At 38.7% G+C, this 20,622-nt stretch overlaps 1 protein-coding gene across 4 annotated transcripts in view; it reads right to left on the reverse strand.

Annotated features, from left to right (window-relative positions):
• Slc16a10 (solute carrier family 16 member 10) overlaps nt 1-20,622 on the reverse strand; it is a 105,085-nt gene that overhangs the window by 19,075 nt on the left and 65,388 nt on the right. The window contains exons 3-5 of one of the 4 annotated variants that reach the window (XR_011369377.1): nt 18,921-19,374; nt 7,733-7,764; nt 5,678-5,749 (exon numbers count right to left, since the gene is read on the reverse strand). Coding sequence is in view for 3 of the 4 variants with exons in the window: in XM_070010621.1 (XP_069866722.1) it covers nt 7,741-7,764; nt 18,921-19,374 (478 nt within the window). In the remaining variant the exon portion in view is untranslated. Of the gene's footprint in view, nt 1-1,077; nt 1,743-5,677; nt 5,750-7,732; nt 7,765-18,920; nt 19,375-20,622 lie in introns of those variants that run through there. The other 3 variants (XM_070010622.1, XM_070010621.1, XM_070010620.1) reach the window with 3 other exon arrangements.

Genomic DNA, 20,622 nt, shown 5'->3' on the forward strand with positions numbered 1-20,622 from the left:
CAAGTTCAAAGAAAAGAGTCTGGCCCCTTTAAAAAAAACAGAAGTCTGTTTGAAAGGGAGAAGAAAGCCTGCTAGAGTGGTTAATGGATAATCTCAGAATTTGTTGCAAATCAAAACTTTACACTACCCTTTGACTTCAAAGTTGGATTAACAGGAATCTGAATGGAATGTGCTTGGTTTGTTTTTTCCTTCTTTTTAAAAGCTCCAGCTCCACTTTTGCTTTAAAAAGGAAAAAAATAAATAAATTAAACAATGAGATATTCCTTAGAAACTACTATATGCCATTTCTCCCACTAAAGGTGGGAGAAAATTCATTTCAGAAATTTAGATGCATAAAATAGAACCTTAAGTCCAAAATACTGACATAAGACTTTATAGTATTTCAGATAGTCACAGATTAAATTAACCTCAAAATTTAACTTCGGTTTGTTAAGTCTGATAAACTATATCTTGCAACATCTCCAAGACATGCTAGAGGAGGAAAAAAAAATTTGTCTGCAAACATTGTTTAGGACTAACACCTCAAAAAACATGAAGACTGTTTTTTCTTGTGACTAAACTTGTCTGTAAGTACCCACTGCTGCCTTAGTAGCTGACGAGGTAGAGAGTAGACCTTTGGCCTAATAGGGATCTGGGAGGCATGGGTGGCTGGTTTTGTTTGTTTTATGAACAGCTAATCATTCCATTTCATTAAAATGGGTTTCCAAAGTGTTGGTTGATAATGACACATGGAGTTATTAAGACATTAAATACAATTATAAAGTTTATAGAATGAAGGTTATTTAACAGCCACCAAGGAGTAGATAAAGAGCTGAGAAGGAAGAGTTAGCTGATAGTTTGAAAAACCCTAATCTAATTTTAAAAACATTCTCTCTAACAAAAAAAAATGTAGAGACTTGCTGTTTTTCCCTTTCTGTTTAAAATACTTCTCTGTAGATACAGATACACACACACACACACACACACACACACACACACACACACACACACACACACACACACACACACACACACACACACACACACACACACACACACACACACACACACACACACACACACACACACACACACACACACACACACACACACACACACACCTCCTTAAAGGAATACTGCTTAAGATCAAGATTTAGTAAAAATTTTTAGAGGAACTATAAACCAAAACCAATGGAAACTTAGATGCCAATTTATATAGCCTTGAAACTTAGGCTGGGGTATAGCTCGGTGGTATAACACTTGCCAAACATGCCCAAGGCACTTGGTGCAATACCCAACATGGTAAATAAATAACTTTGAATTTCAGAATTATAAGGTAGACTTCAAGAAAAAAGATAAAAAAAATTACAGATTTTTAATCAACTCAAAATTATTTATTTACTCTGTCAATTTCTGTGCCAGAAGATTTTAAGGTTATAAAAAATATTTTACCTAGGTATAGTGGTATATACCTTTAATTCCAGAACTCAGGAGGCTAAAGATGATCTTCAGGAAAGCACAGGGAGTCCCTATCTTAAAAATTTTCTTCCTAAGTAATGAAAGGTATTTCATATGTTGTCATACCTGAATTTCATTCTGAAAAGTTTTTCTTGGAGACTCATCCTTGGCACATCAAGATTCAACCACTCTCAGATCCTTGGTTCCTGGCTCTTGAGCATACGCATGATGAGTTGTGATTTATGATACTTCACATGTGAAGGAATTGGACTACTGATAGATGGCCATCAAGATGAAAGAACTCACTGAAAAGGATGTTTTTGTTTTTGTTTTTGCTTTTAATGGAGTAACAATCCTTGGCTTAAATATAGGGTTGGGACACTGTTTCTAAGCTTTTTCATTCAAGGCTAGAGTTCTACAACTTTCACTACACCTCCACTTCCGACTTTTTAAAAAAAATGTTTTTATTGTTATTATAAAGGTGATGTACAAAGGTAAAGAGTACATTTCTTTTCTTTCTTTCTTTCTTTTTTTTTTTTTTTGTCAGTTGTGGGGCTTGAACTCTGGGCCTGGGCATTGTCCCTCAGCTCTTCAGCTCAAGGCGAGTACCTTGAGCCACTGTGCCACTTCTGGTTTTCTGGTGGTTTACTGGAGATGAGTCTCACAGACTTTTCTGCCCGGGCTGGCTTTGAACCGAGATCCTCTGATCTCAGCCTCCTGAGTAGCTAGGATTACAGGCATGAGCCACCGACACCTGGCTAAGAGTACGTTTCTTTTTAGACACTATCACCCCTTCCCACCCCTTCCCTTGCTCTCTCCTAATTATTTTCTCTCATCCCCACCCACAAGTTACATAGTTCATTTTCAACATAGTGTCTAGTTAGTACCACTGTTGTAATTTGTTTACACTTTAATTTCCAGCTTTTGGGAGCATAATTGGAGATGCGAATTTCATGAACTTTCCTGCCTGGGCTGGCTTCAAACAGTGCTCTCAACCTCTTAAATAGCTAGGATTACAGGTGTGTGGCCTTGGAGTCCAGCTCACTTATAGCTTTTAGGAGTTAAGCTAAGAGTCTCATGGACTTTCCTGCCCAGGTTGTCTTTGAATTGTAATCCTCAGATCTCAGGCTCCTGAACAACTAGGATTACAAGGTGAGCCACTAGTGCCTCTTTTGTTTTTGCCTTTTATTTATTTATTTATTTATTTTATTTATTTTATTTATTTTGTCGGTCGTGGGGCTTGAACTCTGGGCCTGGGCGCTGTCCCTCAGCTCTTCAGCTCAAGGCCAGCACTCTACCACTTGAGCTACAGCGCCACTTCCGGTTTTCTGGTGGTTTATTGGAGATAGGAGTCTCACGGTCTCTCCTGCCTGGGCTGGCTTTGAACCGCGATCCTCAGATCTCAGCTTCCTGAGTAGCTAGGATTACAGGCGTGAGCCACCAGCGCCGGGCTTGCCTTTTATTTTTTTTGTAGGTGGGGGTTTCTCTGCTGTCCTTGGTGTGAGCACAAGGCCACCTCCATTCCTCTGACTCTCACATTGTGTTTATGGTTTATTATCTAAATACTTGCTGCAGTTCATTGTTCTGTCCTAACATAATTTTGGATGCTTTTCAAGGATAATGCTCTTAGGTAACCAGCAGAAACCCACTGTTGATAAAACCCATAAAAATAAAAATAAAAAAGATGGATAAGGGACTTAGCCATGGTCTGCAGCCCACATACAAGAGAAATTGACTTCAGTATTTCAGTAGAACATCTGAAGATACAAAGCAGTTTACAAAGGCAGACAGGGATTCATTTTTGTAATCAGATTCTCTTGTTTCTATGTGCCTAAAAAAGAATGGAGGACTATATACTCTGTCATCCTACTCCTGGAATGATCTACTAACAAAATCACCTATCGACTAAATGTACATGAAAATGAAAAGAATGCAGGTTAGGAAGTCTCTTACCAATACTGAGTTACATGAATTTGGAAAACTAACTCAAGGTGAACAAATGTGTTCAACAAAAGGCTCATTCAAATAAGCTGAAATTGCAGATGCCTAAGATAGCATCATGTATGGGCTGGGAAGGTGGCTCAGTGGTAGAGTACTTGCCTCGCATGCATGAGGCCCTGGGTTAAATTCCTCAGCACCACATAAACAGAAAATGCCGGAAGTGACGCTTGGCTCAAGTGGTAGAGTGCTGGACTTGAGCTGAAGAGCGGAGGGATAGTGGCTAGGCCCAGAGTTCAAGCCCCACAACTGACAAAAAAAAAAAAAAAAGCATTATCTAAAATGAGAAAGGATAAAATTAGTATTTCTGAGGAAACAATTTAGGGTTTGGTTCTTTTTTAGGTTTTTGTTTGCTTGCATTTTGCCGTACTGGAGATCAAACTTAGATTCTTGTGTGTGCTAGGAAAATGCTCTACAACTGAGCTAGATATAGCTCACTACTCAGCTTCTTTCACTGTTATTTGTTCTTGTTATGCTTTTGGTATTGTTTTGTTATTTTCCTCTTGGTGCTGGGGTTTGAACTCAGAGCCTTGCTCTTTCTAGGCAGATGATCTGCCACTTGGGAAATGCTCTCACTGTATAATCCACCTAGCCTTAAATTTAGAACAATAAAAATGTTAATAGAAAATAAGTAAAAGCAGAGGGGCAGAATGAGAAAAAAAATTGTGATCCTCTACCTGTCAAGTATTGAGATTACAAATATGTACCATCAAACCCAGCTTTACCTTAATTTAAAAATTTGCCCCTAATTCTAAAGTAAAAACAAAGCAAAAAACACAAAACAGCCCCCCCCCCCCACTCACATGAATCATTCTACAAAAATTCTACCTTCCCTTAAGCTCTCCTTTCCTAATGATGTTGGCTAGAGAGTTATTTTGTATATGGCCACCTTCCCTTCTTGGTCAGGCATACACTGTTGATTCCTTCCTTTCATGTTAATTCTAAAAGCCAGCCACTACTAGCTCTTTCCCCAGTATCATTCACAAATACAATTTTTTTCCCCAAATGAAGATTAAATCAAGATTAGGCTTATTTCATTGTTCAGAGGGTAAAGATGTGATTAACATTATTTTGTACATGTTTATTTTATCTTGTGATTGTGAAGTATTGAGGAGGAAGTGGACCATTTAGGATGATAATCAGGAAGTGGCAGGCCTCGGTGGTTTGGATTGAAGATGGGCAGGGCACAGCACAGAGGGATCTATCTATGCAGTTGCAACATTAAGCACAGGAGGGAAAGAAATGTCTTAGAAGCCAAATTATGAGCTTTGTTCCTTACTAATTCAAAGGCTCTGAGCAATAGTTTAACAACCTCAAATACTATACATTAGTTCAATCACTTGAGGGTGTTTAAGAAATTTGTGAGCACCATTTTTATCTTTTTGATAAAGTTGTGTCCACGCATTACCTCTTTTAAATACTGTTCTATAGTGTAGCAAATATTATATCACATAAAATTTGCCAATTTAACCATTCGGAATTGTACTTTAGCATTAACTACATTTATGTTTATTGTACAATCACTTCCATTTAGGACTGTTTTAATTTTCCCAAACTGTAACCTGTGTAACTGCTCATTCCCTATCTCCTTCCTGTTCCCTGCCCCCCTAGAAATCACTATTCTACTTTTTTGTTCCCATGACTTTGACTACCCTAGGTGCTTCATCTGAGTGGACTCACACAGTATTTGTCCTTTTGTGTCTGGCTTATTTCACTGAATATAATGTCACTAAGGTTTATCCACATTGGAGCGTGTATCCCAGCATTATCTTACTTCTTTTATTCCACCCTTACACTACAGCTCGGATTTTATTGATTATTTATTTATTTATTTAGTGCGTTTGGGGCTTGAACTCTGCACCTGGGCGCTCTTGAGCTCTTCAGCTCAAGGCTAGCACTCTACCACTTGAGCCACAGCACCACTTCTGGTTTTCTGGTGGTTAATTGGAGATAAGAGTCTCACAGACTTTCCTGCCCGGGCTGCCTTTGAACCACATCCTCAGATCTCAGCCTCCTGAGTAGCTAGGATTATAGGGATGAGCCATCAGTGCCCGTTTCTATTGATTTTTTAAATTCCATGTATAGGTAGTGTTTAATATTTAGGAATTTTATTTCATAAGAGAAAAAGAGGCAGTATCTATGTTACACAGCTTTGGCTAGACATGAACTGAATGCTATGAAGCTAAAAGTAATACAGAATTTAGCAAATGCATGACAGTAAGAGAGGGTAGGAGGTTCATACCTAATCCCAGGCAATTCCAACCCCAGGATCCAGAGCAGGCCTTGGAGACTGAAGAGTTTAGGAAAGAGACACCTGGCAGAGGAGAACAGTTAATATTTGAGGAAGCTAAAACTTTCCTCTGAGAAAAAGTTGGCAAGGACAAGACGAGGAACTGTGAAAAGTCTTCAAGGAAGGAGCACACCAAAGAAAACCATGTGCTCTTGGGGCTGGGAAGGTGGCTCAGTGGTAGAGCGCTTGCCTTGCATGCCTGAGGCCCTGGGTTCGATTCCTTAGCACCACATAAGCAAAAAGAAAAAAGTCGGAAGTGGCGCTGTGGCTCAAGTGGTAGAGCACTAGCCTTGAGCTGAAGAGCTGAGGACAGCACCCAGGCCGAGTTCAGGTCCCACAACCGGACCAAAAAAAAAAAAAAAAGAAAGAAAACCATGTGCTCTCATAAACAGAAACAACATTATGTAGGGTCAAATATACTTGATTTATGTTGAGAACATTATAATTGAATCATACACTCAATAATCAACATATGACACTTCAAACTCCACAGAGGTGAGCCTGGGCCAAGAGCAGTGCAGCTCACTTGCTGGGTTGTGGTCATGCTCAGGCAGCCCATTCTTCTAGAAGCAGCTGGGAAAGACAGTCATAAGAACCTCAGCAGAACTATGTATATCTTGCCATCCATTTACCTAAGTTTAATTTAGTCCAAAGCTGAGATTAGTCATTGGAGTATTTTGAGTATTTAAGGTTTTTTTGTTGGTACTGGGGTTTGAGCTCAGGGCTTTGTGCTTGCAAGACAGGCACACCATCACTGGAGTCATTCCCCTAGTCTTTTGGTTATTTTTTATATGAGTTCTCGCTTACTTTTGCCTAGCTGACCTGGACCATATTCCTATTTGTGCTTCCTGTGCAGCTGGAATAGCGGTCATGTATACCTAATGCCCAGCTTTTTGTTGTTGTTGAGATGGAATTATAGCTAACTGATTTTTTTTGTTTGTTTTGGTTATGATTTTGGGAGGATCCTGATCCTCCCAAACTCTACCTTCAGAGTAGCTTAGATTATAGGTATAAGATACCATAGCAGGCTTCATTTAAGTTTTAAACTTTACTCTGTGCTAACTATATTTGTGTGACTTGAGAAAGCCTTTTATTAACTCTTTGTAAGAAGGAGATAAAATTAATCTTAAGGGCAATCTGAAGTACTGTTAAAATGTAAATTATCTATAAGCAGGGAATTGAGCAGACTTTGTATTTCAGAAGCCCAACCAGCATATTAGCCAAATCTGAAATCAGGTAAAAAAGAAAAATGTGTTTATTGCCAGGAATATACCAAGTAGCAGGTCTGGAACAAAGAAGAGCAGATGTTACTCCTACCTGAATGGAGGTCCATACCCATTACCTCTTCTTTGTTTAGCATTTCATGTGGTATAAGAACACCTTCCCATTAAGCTCACTAATGTATTTTGGAGGTAAATCCAATGTTCACCAGGCTTTCCCATATATTGAATATGTCACATGCTGAAAGGGTTTAACACAAAATCTACAACATCTCAATTTAGGTTAAAATTAGGTATTAAGAAATACTTACAACTTTCTTTCTCTCCTGCAAATTTTAAATCTTTTAGAGGTTGGTGCCCACATTCAGAGATAATTTTCACACCTAAGTAAACCACATATCATTTCCAAAAATTATTGCATAATTAGCTACAAACATTTACTCTGGACTAAGCATCATTTGGAACACATGGCAAACTTGTTCTGCCTTACTAAAAGTAACAGGTCTGTTTTGATTTATTTGTAAGTAATCCACTTTCTAGATCTCTCATGTATTATGTCTTGTCTTCCTACCAAGTTCCTATGTATTGTTTTCAAGATACTCTTTAAAAACAAAACAAAACCCCCAAACCAAGCTTGTTTTGATGAGTGTTCTACAAATATTTAACTTCACCATTAATAAGTCACAGTGGCCAAAGAAGTAAAGACCCTTACTCATCTCAAGTAGGAGAATGCTGGTGAATACTACCTAAAGCATACCACTAAAACAATGGGCAAATTTTCACTAACCTGAATAGTCAAATTGCAGCAGATGTTGAGATCTGAAGAGAAATAAATGCAAGGTTAGAAAAGCTAGAAAAGCAAGAAAAGCATAGACACCATTGGGGGAAAAAAACCTGAAAAAAGTAGGGACAAAATGAAAGAGAGATGTTCAATCATTTACTTAATAACCAAATGAGAACTGAGCAATACTAGTGTGTTTTCATGAGTAAAAGTATATGAAGAAAAAACAATGTGTGGGCCCTCTAGCAAAATATGCAAGAATTTTTCATTTCAACATGCATTATCAACATAATACATCAGATAAAAATTGATTGGACAAAATAATTTAACTGCTGAATGGCTTTAAACTCTATGATATAGGCTTCCCAAGTCTTGTATGTATCTAACACTGCCCTAACACTGAGGTGACAGTAAGCACAAGTAGGATGGATGTGTTTACTGTTGTCTCAAAGAGGTTGCCCTAACTGCTCCAACTAAAGTTGCCTCTTATCATCACCTTCCATCTCATTTTGTTTTCTCAACAAAAATTTCACTATTTAAAAGCCACCTTTCTTGTTCACTGAACTCCATAGGAGAGTGCATCTGTTCTCACCCTGTAATTCTCAAGGCACACAACTGGCACCCAGTTTCTGTTGAATGAATGGATGGTTGAATACATTCAACTGAGTGGTAATTAGAGGAAGTCACACATAGGCTAGGACAAAAACAGTGACAGAACGGAAAATCTATTCTAAATCTATTCTAATAGCATTCCTGCCACTTATTGTTCAACTTGAGTAAAGTCCAACCTTTGAGCCTCAATGTCCTTGTCCATCAGTGCTAGAATCAGTATTAGCACTGCTTCTCTCATAAAATGTTGCTGCGAGCTGGATCAGAAATTGTAGAGTGAAATAAATACCTTCTTGTCCTTTCTGGGAGTGTATCAAGAATGGAATGAAGGAAGGAAATAAAACATGTATAGACCACATAACGAAACGACTCAAGAAATATATGTAGAGGCTGTTCACACAATAAATCATGGGTAAAATCTATTCTTTAGATTATTTGAGTATATGTTAATGACAAATAAAAATATTTAAATTAGAAAATCTTGATTTAAAAACAATGCAATTACTTTTCTTCTTCAAAGTACTAAAATAGTCTACAGAGTTAATGTCAAATAAATCAAAATAAAGGTAACCAAAGCAGAAAGAATATAAAGGAAGAAAGGAAAGAATGAGGGGAAGAGGGAGGAAGGGAGGAAAGAGAGATTGGGGGAGGAAGGAGGAAGAACATAGGAAGGGAGGGACTGAGATTCAGAATAAGTAAACCTTAAGCCCCTAGCATTTAGCAATGAGCCCCCCCCCCACCCTGAAAATTAAAATCTTAAATCCAACTTTCAATTTGGTTACAATGCTCTGAAAATTGAGACAGGGCAACTGTTATACAATTTCATTTTCAATCAATAAAAAAAATACCCAATAGGAAGTGGCACTGTAGCTCAAGTGGTACAGCGCTCGCCTTGAGCTGAGGAGCTGAGGGACAGCGCCGAGGCCCAGAGTTCAAGTCCCATGACTGACAAAAAAAAAAAAAAAAATACCCAATACTCCACAGCCATCATCCACAGGCTGTAAACAGTGGCCCAGTATACAGTGACTTTTCAAGGATACTACTGTGAGTTCATATTCACAGGGAAAATTTGTCACTCTGAACAAAAGGCAAAGCACCCTCCTGACTGAATTAGCCAAGGTTAGATGAGAAGAGTTTCATTACTCTAATAATTCTATCTCTACAATGCATGTTTACAGCTCAGGATATAAGCTTCTGGGTTTTTTTTCCAGTGGATGTTCTTGATGATAGGCTTAGTTATGCCACTTTTATTACTATCTGACTTTTGCAAATAGTTCCTTTTCCTGCCTTTAAAAAACAACAGCAAAAAAAGAATACAAATATATGGCCTATACAATTCCTTTCGGCAGACATTAAAATACTTTATTTAAAAGCTATATATATATATATATATATATATATATATATATATATATATAATTTATTTGTTTGTTTGTTTTTTGTCAGTTATGGGGCTTGAACTCTGGGCTTGGGCGCTATCCCTGCACTCTTTTTTTTTTTTTTGAATCTGGTCGTGGGGCCTAAACTCTGGGCCTGGGCGCTGTCCCTCAGCTCTTCAGCTCAAGGCTAGTGCTCTACCACTTGAGCCACAGCATCACTTCCAGCTTTTTTCTTATGTGGTGCTGAGGAATAGAACCAAGGGCCTCATGCATGCAAGGCAAGTGCTCTACCACTGAGCCACCTTCCCAGCCCCTATCCCTGCACTTTTCAGCTCCAGGTGAGCATTCTAGCACTTCAGCCATAGCGCCACTTCCGCTTTTCTAGTGGTTTATTGGAGATAAGAGTCTTACGGACTTTCCTGCTTGGGCTGCCTTTGAACCACAATTGTCAGATCTCAGCCTCCTGAGTAGCTAGGATTACATGCGTGAGCCACTGGCACCCGGCTAAAAGCTATATTCTTGGGGTTGGAGTTGTTGCTCAGATGATAGAGCAATAGCCAATGAGTGAAAGCAGTACATACCAAATTTGAATCCCAGCCTCAGGGCGGAAAAAAAGCCATATTCTCAAAAAGCCGCAGTACAACCCCTGGCTGTACTATGCATGGGCCCAGAAATCCTGAGCAAGCTGTCTCACCAGCTCTGCTTCCTTCCTGCTCAACAGAAGCAGGGACATAGCACATTTTTGCAGGGCAGCCACCCTGTGTGAGTATAGAAGTGGGCAATTTTAAAAATAGGGGAAAATGACCACATGTATATATATTATATATAACATATATAAATATGTGTGTGTGTGATTAAAAGAGACTTGTGGTTTAAAGCAAACCCTTGCATGGCTTAGGGGAATGGGCATACAGAATCTTAAACAGTGCTTGGAAAGCTGGCTGCTGCTATTGTTCTTGTCTTTTTATGCCAAGATCAGCTTAATTGACATGGCTGTAGAGATAGTTTGATTGCATAACCATCCATATTGACAATTCTGCACCTCCAGTGTGCATTCTTCCAGTGTGCAATGGAGTAAAAACTTCTTGCTTACAAGTGAACTGCCAATGGGTATGGAATGGAGAAGGGGAGGAACAGAAAGGTACAACAGAGATTGAAAAGGAGAAAGGCAAAAGGAAACATGGATAGCAACATGGGCAGCTATAGTGAAGGCAAAAGTTTCTCCAAAAAGATACTCTAGAACTTAATGTACTTTCTACCCTCCAGAGTACCTGATTAATGTCAGGAAAATAGCAATATCCAAATATAGTTTTATAAATACTGCAAATTAAAAAATCATTTTTGGTGTTTGTATGACTATTTTTTGTTTTTATGAGACATAATTTTGTTGTGGTCCATGCTTGTCTAGAACTTTCAATTTTTTTGCCTCAGCCTCCCAAGTGCTGGATTCAGGTGTGTACCACCACACTAGACTCTCAACTTAAGATATCTATTCTTGCCAGGCACTGGTGGCTCATGCCTGTATTTCTAGCTACTCAGGAGGCTGAGATGTGAGGATCACGGTTCAAAGCCAGCCCAGGCAAGAAAGTCCGTGAGATTCTTATCTCCAATAAACCACTAGAAAACCAGAAGTGGCGCTGTGGCTCAAGCGGTAGAGTGCTCACCTTGAGCTGAGCTGAAGACCACAGGGAAAGTGCCCAGGCCCAGGCCCAGAGGTCAAACCCCACGACCAAAAAAAAAAAAAAGATACTTATTCCTGCTGGGTGACCATGGTTCAAGACTGTAATTGTAGATATTCAGAAGGTTGAGATCTGAGGATCACAGTTTAAAGCCAGCCTGGGCAGGAAGTCTGTGAAACTCATCTCCAGTTAACCACCAAAAAGCCAGAAGTGGAGCTGTGGCTCAAATGGCAGAATGATAGCCTTTAACACAAAAGCTCAGGGACACTGCTCAGGCCCTGAGTTCAAGCCTCAGCACGCACACACACACACACACACACACACACACACACACACACACACACACACACACACACACACACACACACACACACACACCTTCCTATTCCTATTCATCCTGTATAACATCTTTTTAGTTGATATAAAATCATAAAAGAACTCTTATACCTCACTAGAAAATTAGATTAATCAAACTTATACAAACTAAGGTGAGGGGAGGCATGGCTCAAATGTCTTAGTAAACACAAAGACCTGAGTTCAAACCCTACTACAACCAAAAACAAAAACAAGGTCAGACGCCAGTGACTCATGCCTACAATTCTAGCTACACAGGAGGATAAAGTCTGAGAATGTTACTTCAAAGTCATCTCAGGCAGACAAATCTGCAAGACTCATATCTTTAATTAACCAGCAAAATGCTAGATGTAGAAGCATGATCAAGTGTTGGTGCCAGCCATGAGTGAAAGAACAAAGTTGAGAGCACAAAGCTTTGAGTTTAAGCCCATCACCCACTTAAAACTATTCCAAGAACTTGACTGATAAGCAAATACCAATATTACAGTGGAAAAGTATACTACATTTTATTAAATAAAACCTGGGACCCCTAAATATGAAACAAAAATATTTAAATCCGGTAAAATTATACATTATAAAGAGGGCAGTTTTCTACCACACTGACACTTTAGGACCCTCTCGGAGCCTAATGAACCATCATTGGTCTCAGAGAAGTTATATGTGACTCTAAAATTCAAAGTTTACCTTTTTTCCCTTTCCCTTCAATAGTTTTTATGTTAATCAGATATAGAGTGTCTTTTTTTGCTTGATGTTTATTGTAGACAACAAAATTAAACATAAAGCTCTATTTGCTCCATGTTCTGCTTGGCACAAGTTATGAAAAGTCACTCTGTACGCCTATAACCTTTGCATATTCAGAAGAGATCAGAAGAGGAGGCCTAGAAATAAAGTTATTGATATCTTCTTATTACTATTATATTAGGTCAAAACATGATTTCCTCCAGAGTCCTCTCCCTGGCTGCAAAAGTCTTAGTCCTGGGACAGTTCTCACAGATGCAGTTCTGTTTGGAGAGAACAGAAATCTGCAAGGCAAAACAAACTTTGGTCTGGGCTCAGTATAACCAAAAACAGTGGCTTCTTCCTCCATACCTGACATGGTTAGATGAAGACATGTAGACTCCATAAAAAGAACATAGGAGAGCAGAGTGCCAGTGGATCCTGCCTATAATCCTAGCTACTGAGGAGGCTGAGATAGGAGGATCATGGTTTGAAATCAGCCCAGGCAGGATAGTCCATGAGACTCTTATGTCAATTAACCACCAGAAAACCAGAAGTGGCACTGTAGCTCAAAGTGGTAGAATGCTAGCCTTGAGCAAAAACCTCAGAGACAGCACCCAGGCCCTAAGGTTCAAGCCCCATGACCAACAACAACAACAACAAAAATGAATATAGGATTTACTGTGTGCCTGTAAGTTATGCTTATGTCACTAAGCATAACTCAATGAATGACCCTGGCCAAACATTACTTCAGAATCATTTCCTTAGCACATAGGTATATGTTATTTATTACACTTATAGTCATCCTGGGATGGCTACGTAAGATTCTGAGGAAACACTGGGCACATGATTAATGCTTGGCAAATAAGTCTCCTTCTGAGGAAGAAATGAAGAAATAAAGTTTGTTTGTTATTCCTATTTGTATGGTTCAGCACCCTGAGCTCTGCTGGAGGAGTATTCCTGCTCAGACCACAGGTCCAACCTCTAGAGCCTGTCACAAGCTCTACCAAAGCAATTTAGATCCATGGCTGGGCTGTGACACCACATCCTGTATCTTATTCCTACATTATCTCAGGCTCTGAAAATTTTTAGCTGAAGGCATTTGCTTCAGAGACACAGGAATTTCTTCTGTTTATATCAGCATAAGTATATAAAGCTGTGGGTTAAACAGAAAATCTCAACTTTCCCTTCCAATCAACATAGAACATTAGTGGTGACTCAGTTATTCTAAGGTTGGTTACTCAGTTATTCTAAGGTTTGTTCCATTTGGGCTTATTAAGGGTTCAGTGAATATGAAAACTATAATATCCTAAATACAAAATTAAATAGCATCGAAGTAGAAGAGTTTAGAGATTAAAATAGGACAGATTAAAAGGAATAGAAGTACTACATATGTTGCTTTAATAATTTATAATATGTTTTGTCATTCAACAAGTATTTGGGCACCCACTATGTGCCAGGCACTGTGCCAGATGCTTAAGAAATTTAAAAGATCTTTTGAACAAAACAGAAAGGTCCTTAGTAGACATATAAAGGTAGTAAGCAATAATCATATTAGCTACATTTAAAATATGCTAGAAAGTATTAAATGCTCTGAAAAAGAAAATGGGGATAGTAGTGAGACGGGGCTTGGGATGCTGGGAGAGAGGAGTTTGAAAGTGTTTTAAGCAGGTAACCAGAGTAAGCATAATTAGAAGTAAACAGCTGGCTGGGTGCTGCTGGATCACACTTGTAATCGTAGCTACTCAGGATACTGAGATCTGAGGACCCTAGTTCAAAGTTTGATCAAGCAGAAACATCTATGAGACTATTATCTCCAATTAACCAGCAGAAATCCAGAAGTATAGTCTGTCAGTTTTGAATGAAAAAACCAAGTGAGAGCAAAAGGCCCTGAATTGAAGCCCTAGTACAGAAGGTTAAGAAGGAAGAGAAAGAGGGGGAGGAAGAGAAGAAGGTAGGCAGAAGGAAAAGAAGGAGGCTACTGGCATGATGCAGGCCAAGGGCTGGTAGCCTGGGCTAAATTATTAGTATTGAGGATAGTCAGAGATAGTTGGATCCTGGATATATTTTGAAAAGATAGACAGCAGGATTTCCTGACTAGATCAAGGGTTTGGTATGCAAGAAAGAAGAGCTAAGAATGACATCAATATTTGGGCCCTAGGCAACTGGAAGGATGACTTACCAACTGATATAAGGATAGCCAGGAGCAGAGCAAGTTTTGAGAGTAAGATCAGAATTTCAGGGTTGGGCATGTTATGTCTAAACATGTGGAAGAGCCAAGAAAAAGGTCTGAATTAGAAATATAAATTGAGAGTTATTGATGAATGTGATGTTTAAACTCAGGAGACCAGATGAAATCACCAGTGAAATACATAGAATATTTAGGAGTTAGGGGCAAAGGGCAGCAAAAAAAAAATTGGAGGAGGAGGAAGAGGAGAAGGAAGAGGCAGAAGAGGAGGAGGAAGAGGAAGTAGAAGAGGAAGAGGAGTTAGGGAAAAGTCACAAGCTTGTCATATTCCTAGAAGCTAAGTAAATGGTAAGGAAGAACAATAAAAGGTTAACTCAGAAAACAATACAAAACAGCTCTCAGATTGGACATGTTAACACAACTCTATACTCACAGCTACTTTTTTTTGGGGGGGGGTCCAGTTGTGGGGGCCTGAACTCAGGGTTCTGTCCCTCAGCTCTTCAGCTCAAGGCTAGTGCTCTACCACTTGAGCCACAGCGCCACTTCCAGCTTTTTTCTTTTTGCTTATGTGGTGCTGAGGAATCAAACCAAGGGCCTCAGGCATGCAAGGCAAGTGTTCTACCTTCCCAGCCCCACTCCCAGCTACTTGAGAGGCAGAGATTAGGAGGACCAAAGTTCTGCAGCAGCCCAGGTAAGAAGTTTGCAAGACCACTGTCTCAACAAACAGGATATGGTGGCTTGTGCCTGTCATAACTCAGAGGCATAGGTAGAAGGACTATGGTCGAGAACAACCCTAGGCAAAAAATGTGAATGCCTATCTGAAAAAATAACTTAAGCAAAAAGAATTGGGGGAGTGGGCTGGAGTAGGAGAGCAAGCCAACTGTTTCCTAGCAGTCCGACAGTTTATAGGGGGAAATACAATTATTTATTTGCCTCAGCTGGCTTTGAACCTCAATCCTCAGATTTCATGTCTTGAATAGCTAGGATTATAGACATGAGCCACAGATGACCAGCCAAGATCTTGGAATATTTAATAGTCATGAGAATGCTTCATTTCTGACTTTTCAAGACCTAAACTGAAATTTTAGTTTCTTTTTACCAAAGATCCTGTTTTAGCACAAAACAAGAGACGAAGTTTTTTATTCTTCTCACAGTGATAGGCAGATCTCTACCACTGAGGCATACCTCCAGCCCTCTTTTTTTTGGGGGGGGGGGGGCATTGCTTATTTTTAGATGAGGCTTCTCTTCCAGCCTGTGAAAATTCACCTATTTTAGCTTCCAGTCATGGCTGGGATAATCGGCATGCACCATGATACCCAATTTTTGGTTGAGATAGGTAGGATCTTGCAAACTTTACTATCCAGATTGACCTCAAACCTTGATCTTCTGAATCTCAGCAGCTAGGATTACAGGTGTAAGCCATGGGCACCTGGATGCAGCATTTTATAACTACTTTTCCAAATGGAAATCATCATTTCTCCTATGAATCTTTGATATGTCCTCTTAAAACTGCTTAACTGGTAACCACATTGTCTTTACAAATTGAGATGTATGTTTTATGTTCACTTTCTCTAATCCTTAAAACAACTTTGTAAAAGTGGGATTATCTCTATTTTATAGATAGAAGAAACTGGAATTTAGAGAGGATGTCTAAGGTATGTAACTAATAAGGGACAAAACCAGGATTAAAACCCAGATCTGTCTAACCCTAGAATCTCCACCCTTAAGCCCATATATAACGCTTCCTCTGACATATAAATACCACACTATATCAGTCACTACTTCTGTGGCCTTGATTAAATTACTTAATCTTTCAGTGCCTTCATCTTTTCATTGAGAAAATATGGATAATATTTTGCATTGCTATAAAAATTAGATAAGAGAATTATGTGAAAGGGCTTTATAAACCACTACACTTTTTGTTTTTAAACTCAAGGCCTGGGCACTTGTCCCTAGCCTTTTTGCTCAAGGCTAGTACTCTACCACTTTAAGCCACAGCACCACTTCTGGTTTTCTGGTGGTTAACTGGAGGAGTTTCACGGCCTTTCCTGCCCAGGCTGGCTTTAACCCAGTCCTCAGATCTTAGCCTCCTGAGTAGCTAGGATTACAGACATGAGACAGTAGCACCCAGCACAACAGTTTTTATTATTGCAGTTATTAGGCTTCATGCTCTTTCAGAACATGTCCCATGTGTCCCTTCCAACAGACAAGCACTGAAAACGAATTGAACATCATCTCCTAGTCTAGACATTTTAGGAGGAAACTGGCATCCATGAAGTACCCACATCTAAACTTTAAATTTTAACCAAGTAACAAACTCCTTGCATCTAATAGAGACAAGATTTAACAAGCTGCATAGTATGTAATGGTCTAGTGTTTCCTCTACAATCTGGCTTTCAGTGACATAATAGTTAGAAAAAGAGAAAATTCCTAGCCAGGTGCCAGTAGCTCACACCTGTAATCCTAGCTACTCGAGAGTCTGAGATCTGAGGAGCACAGTTCAAAGTCATTCCAGGCAGGGAGGTCCATGAGATTCTTATCTCCAATAAATGACTCAAAAAAGCTGGAAGTGGCACTGTGGCTCAAGTGGTAGAGTGCAAACCTTTGGCAAAAGAAGCCCAGAGATAGTGCCCAGACCCTGAGTAAAGCTTCAGGACAAGAAAAAAAAAATTACACATACATAACCAGAAATAACAAGACAATCATCTAATCACCTGTCACCACCTGTCCCCTTAATAAATGGCTGGTGTTAGCAGAGATACTGATTTCTCTGAGTGTGTTCACCTTTTGCACAAAAGAGGGAAGAAAAAAAGCTGAGTGTAGTTTCACACTACTGTAATCCCAGCATTCAGGAGATTAAGATGGAAGGAATTTGAAGCCAGCCTGGGCTAGATAGCACAGCTCAAGAACAGTTTGAGCTATACAGTAAAATCCCTATTTAAAAAAAAAAAGTCTCAATATCTTAAAGGACTCGTAAATGTTTTCTTGACTAAGAAGCTAAGATAGGTTAGTAAAGGTAATTCTTCCTTGTTAGAGCTACACGCTATTAAAAATTAGGTTCCAGATGTTTTGAAGACATTTTCTTAAAAGTATGAAAAAGGACTACAAAATAAATTATAGGTAAATGCTAGGTAATTTTTCCTAGTACCTCTGACCCTGAAAAATGCCAAGTGACCCAGGGTACTAAAACCTAGCATTTCCTCATGTCTGCCCATTGGTCATCTTCATTGCTTTCTCCACTATCCTGGCAAGAAGAGAGTAAGAACTGAGAAATCTGAATTATTGTTAAATTTTGGACATGTCTACCACCTCTCTTAATGTTTTCTTGGCCTAGTTACTTTGTGGATTGAGCATAAGCTGAAGTTTTATGATATAGTTACTAGCTGACCCCTTAATGCCAGTAATTCTCCAAATGGATGTTACAAATTATCACCAAAAGTCTTAAAAGAAAAACTTCATGAATGTTCAAAGTAGACTATAAGCTAAAAAAGACCCAAGTTCTCATGACAAAAGAAAAAATGAAGTGTATTATTTTTATCACTTATCATCTGTCAAAGAATACATACATTTTTCACTACAAATAGTGTAAAAAAGGGGAAGAAATGTAATGTACACTTTTGAGCAAATCTTCCCAAGGGCAAATACTTTAATACTGAATATTCTTGATTTAGTATAAAGAAGTGGATTTTGCCTTTGAAACTGAAATAAACAAAATAAACTGTGTGAGCTCTTGAAATCCTTATTACCAATGAGATACTAGCTCTCTTCTGTTGTTTAGAACATGACATTAATCAAATAGTCTTCTGAATGGAATTGTTTTCCCAGAAGCATTTCACAAGTAGCTTAATGCTCTTTTGTGTCAAGGTTACTGGCTTTTTGTTGTTGTTAATTACCTAATTTCTATATCCTCTGTTAAAAATGTTAGTCATTATACTGGTTTTATCCTGACAAAGATTAGTAAGCTACTTCCAGAAAAAGTGATGTTTCAAATGTTTTACATTGATGCAATTTGGTCCAAGATGATAGCTGTCCTTATGTAGTGTTTTTTTTTGGGGGGGGGGATTTTTAAATATCAACTCACTCCATAAAACAGACTCTGTTTAATTGTCTGACTGATGAATTGATTATGTATTTAAAGATCTCTAATTGCAAGTCTCCAAAATTACAAGAGTAATGTCTGAGGCCAATGTCAACCAGACCTAGCTTTCTTTTCTAAGTTTTCCCATATGTGAAGATAATGTTAATTACCAGCAAGTATATATACTCACCAAGTGAACATACGGCACAAAGTATCCAAAAAGTGCAATTGGAATTCCAACGGCCCACACTGCATAAGCTGTCACCTTGAAGATGGCAAAATTGAAAATTTTTTTTGGAGGACTGAACTTTCTCCTGGAAAAAAGGAAGAATCTGCTACCTTCACTCTCTTTATCTTTGGCACTGGAAACAAGAGGTCTATAAGTAAAGCCAGCCAGAAAGAGCACAAACATAAAGATGCAGAGGACTCTCAGGGTGAAAAAGAGGCCGACGCTGTCAATCAGAACCCTTAAAAGGAAAGGCAGCAAAATTGTGAAGACACTGCTGCCAGCTGTGACAATGCCATTCACCAGTCCAAGGCGCTTCTTGAAATAGTGTCCCAAAATGACCAATGAAGGCTGGTATGCAAAGGAGCAGCCACAAGCAAATATGATTCCATAAGTAAGGTACAGAGGCTCGATGGAACTGTAAAAAGATGAAAAAGATGGAAAGCAGCTTTTTAATTATTTGTTATTGTTAAATTATTTATTATTTAATTATATTTGGAATAAAACCTTATATAATAAAAGTACATTTTAGCTAAGCATATTTTCTGTAAGTATAAGTTAACCAAGACAGAGGAGAAAAACTTAAATCAAAGAATCGAGCACTAAACATAACCATTAAGGCAACTGGTTCTCCCCTTTCATGGATTTCTGGTGAAACACATGGATAAGAACTGTGATCAAAGCATTTTCACAAGACCACTTCACTAAGAAACCTAGTTAAAGAAAAGGGTGCATTTGAAATAGTCTCCCCAGAGTTAGGTCAAGAACATTTGCACAGAAGAACAGTTGTGCCTCATTTTTGCTGGCCTAAGGACTGTAGAACAACCTTTACCCTGTATTACACTGTTCCCAACATTGTGCAAGATAACCAGAAATCATATCCTGATTGCAGAAAGACTGAATTAGGTGTCTTTACTCGTGATCCCAGTTTATAAGGCCACCTATGTCTCAAAGAATAATAAAGAATTAAAGAATTTCAACTTAACCAAATAATGGTACAAAATAATTCTTTCAAAGGATCATGTTTGAAGCAATTCAGGTAAGGAATAAAAGAAATTAAATTTTTTGAAAAGTCCAATTCAAAAAGCTCTATCAGTAGTAAAGGCAAACAATTTATTAGAAACTAAGTAGATAAAGTTGGTTAATAATTACATTTTAGATAATAACGCTTATCTAGCAACATGCTGAGGTAGTCAGAAGGAACTCTAGAACCTGATAAAATTAAGGTATGTTGGCAATCCTCTCTCTCAGATTCCCCTACCCCTTCAATTAATCTCCAGCTAACACCATCTTTAAATCAGGCTCAGGGGTTATTTTTAGGCTTTCCCAGATAACTCTCACTTCACTCTGATCACCCTTTACTGAATCTCCACTCTTTATTCAACAAACACAGTAAGCAGTTCCTCTGTACCAGGCACTTGATGAAAAACTGTTAAAAATGACTTCAAGTTACCCATAGTCTGCTTAGCAAAACAACTTCTCTATCCCTAAAGAGGATATAATAGAGAAGAAAAATAAAGCAATACTTCAATCTATCAGATTACCTACATACTTAGCCTTCCAAATAATTGCAACTGTCTGTAAGTGTTCTGCTTACTGTTTGGGTAGCAATACCATTCCTCCCCCTTAGCTCCCAAGGCCTATGTAGAGACTCTCAGCAAGTGGT

Source organism: Dipodomys merriami, unplaced genomic scaffold, assembly GCF_024711535.1.
Source record: "Dipodomys merriami isolate MVZ:Mamm:240054 unplaced genomic scaffold, mDipMer1.0.p SCAF_8, whole genome shotgun sequence".
Classification (NCBI taxonomy): Eukaryota; Metazoa; Chordata; class Mammalia; order Rodentia; family Heteromyidae; genus Dipodomys; species Dipodomys merriami.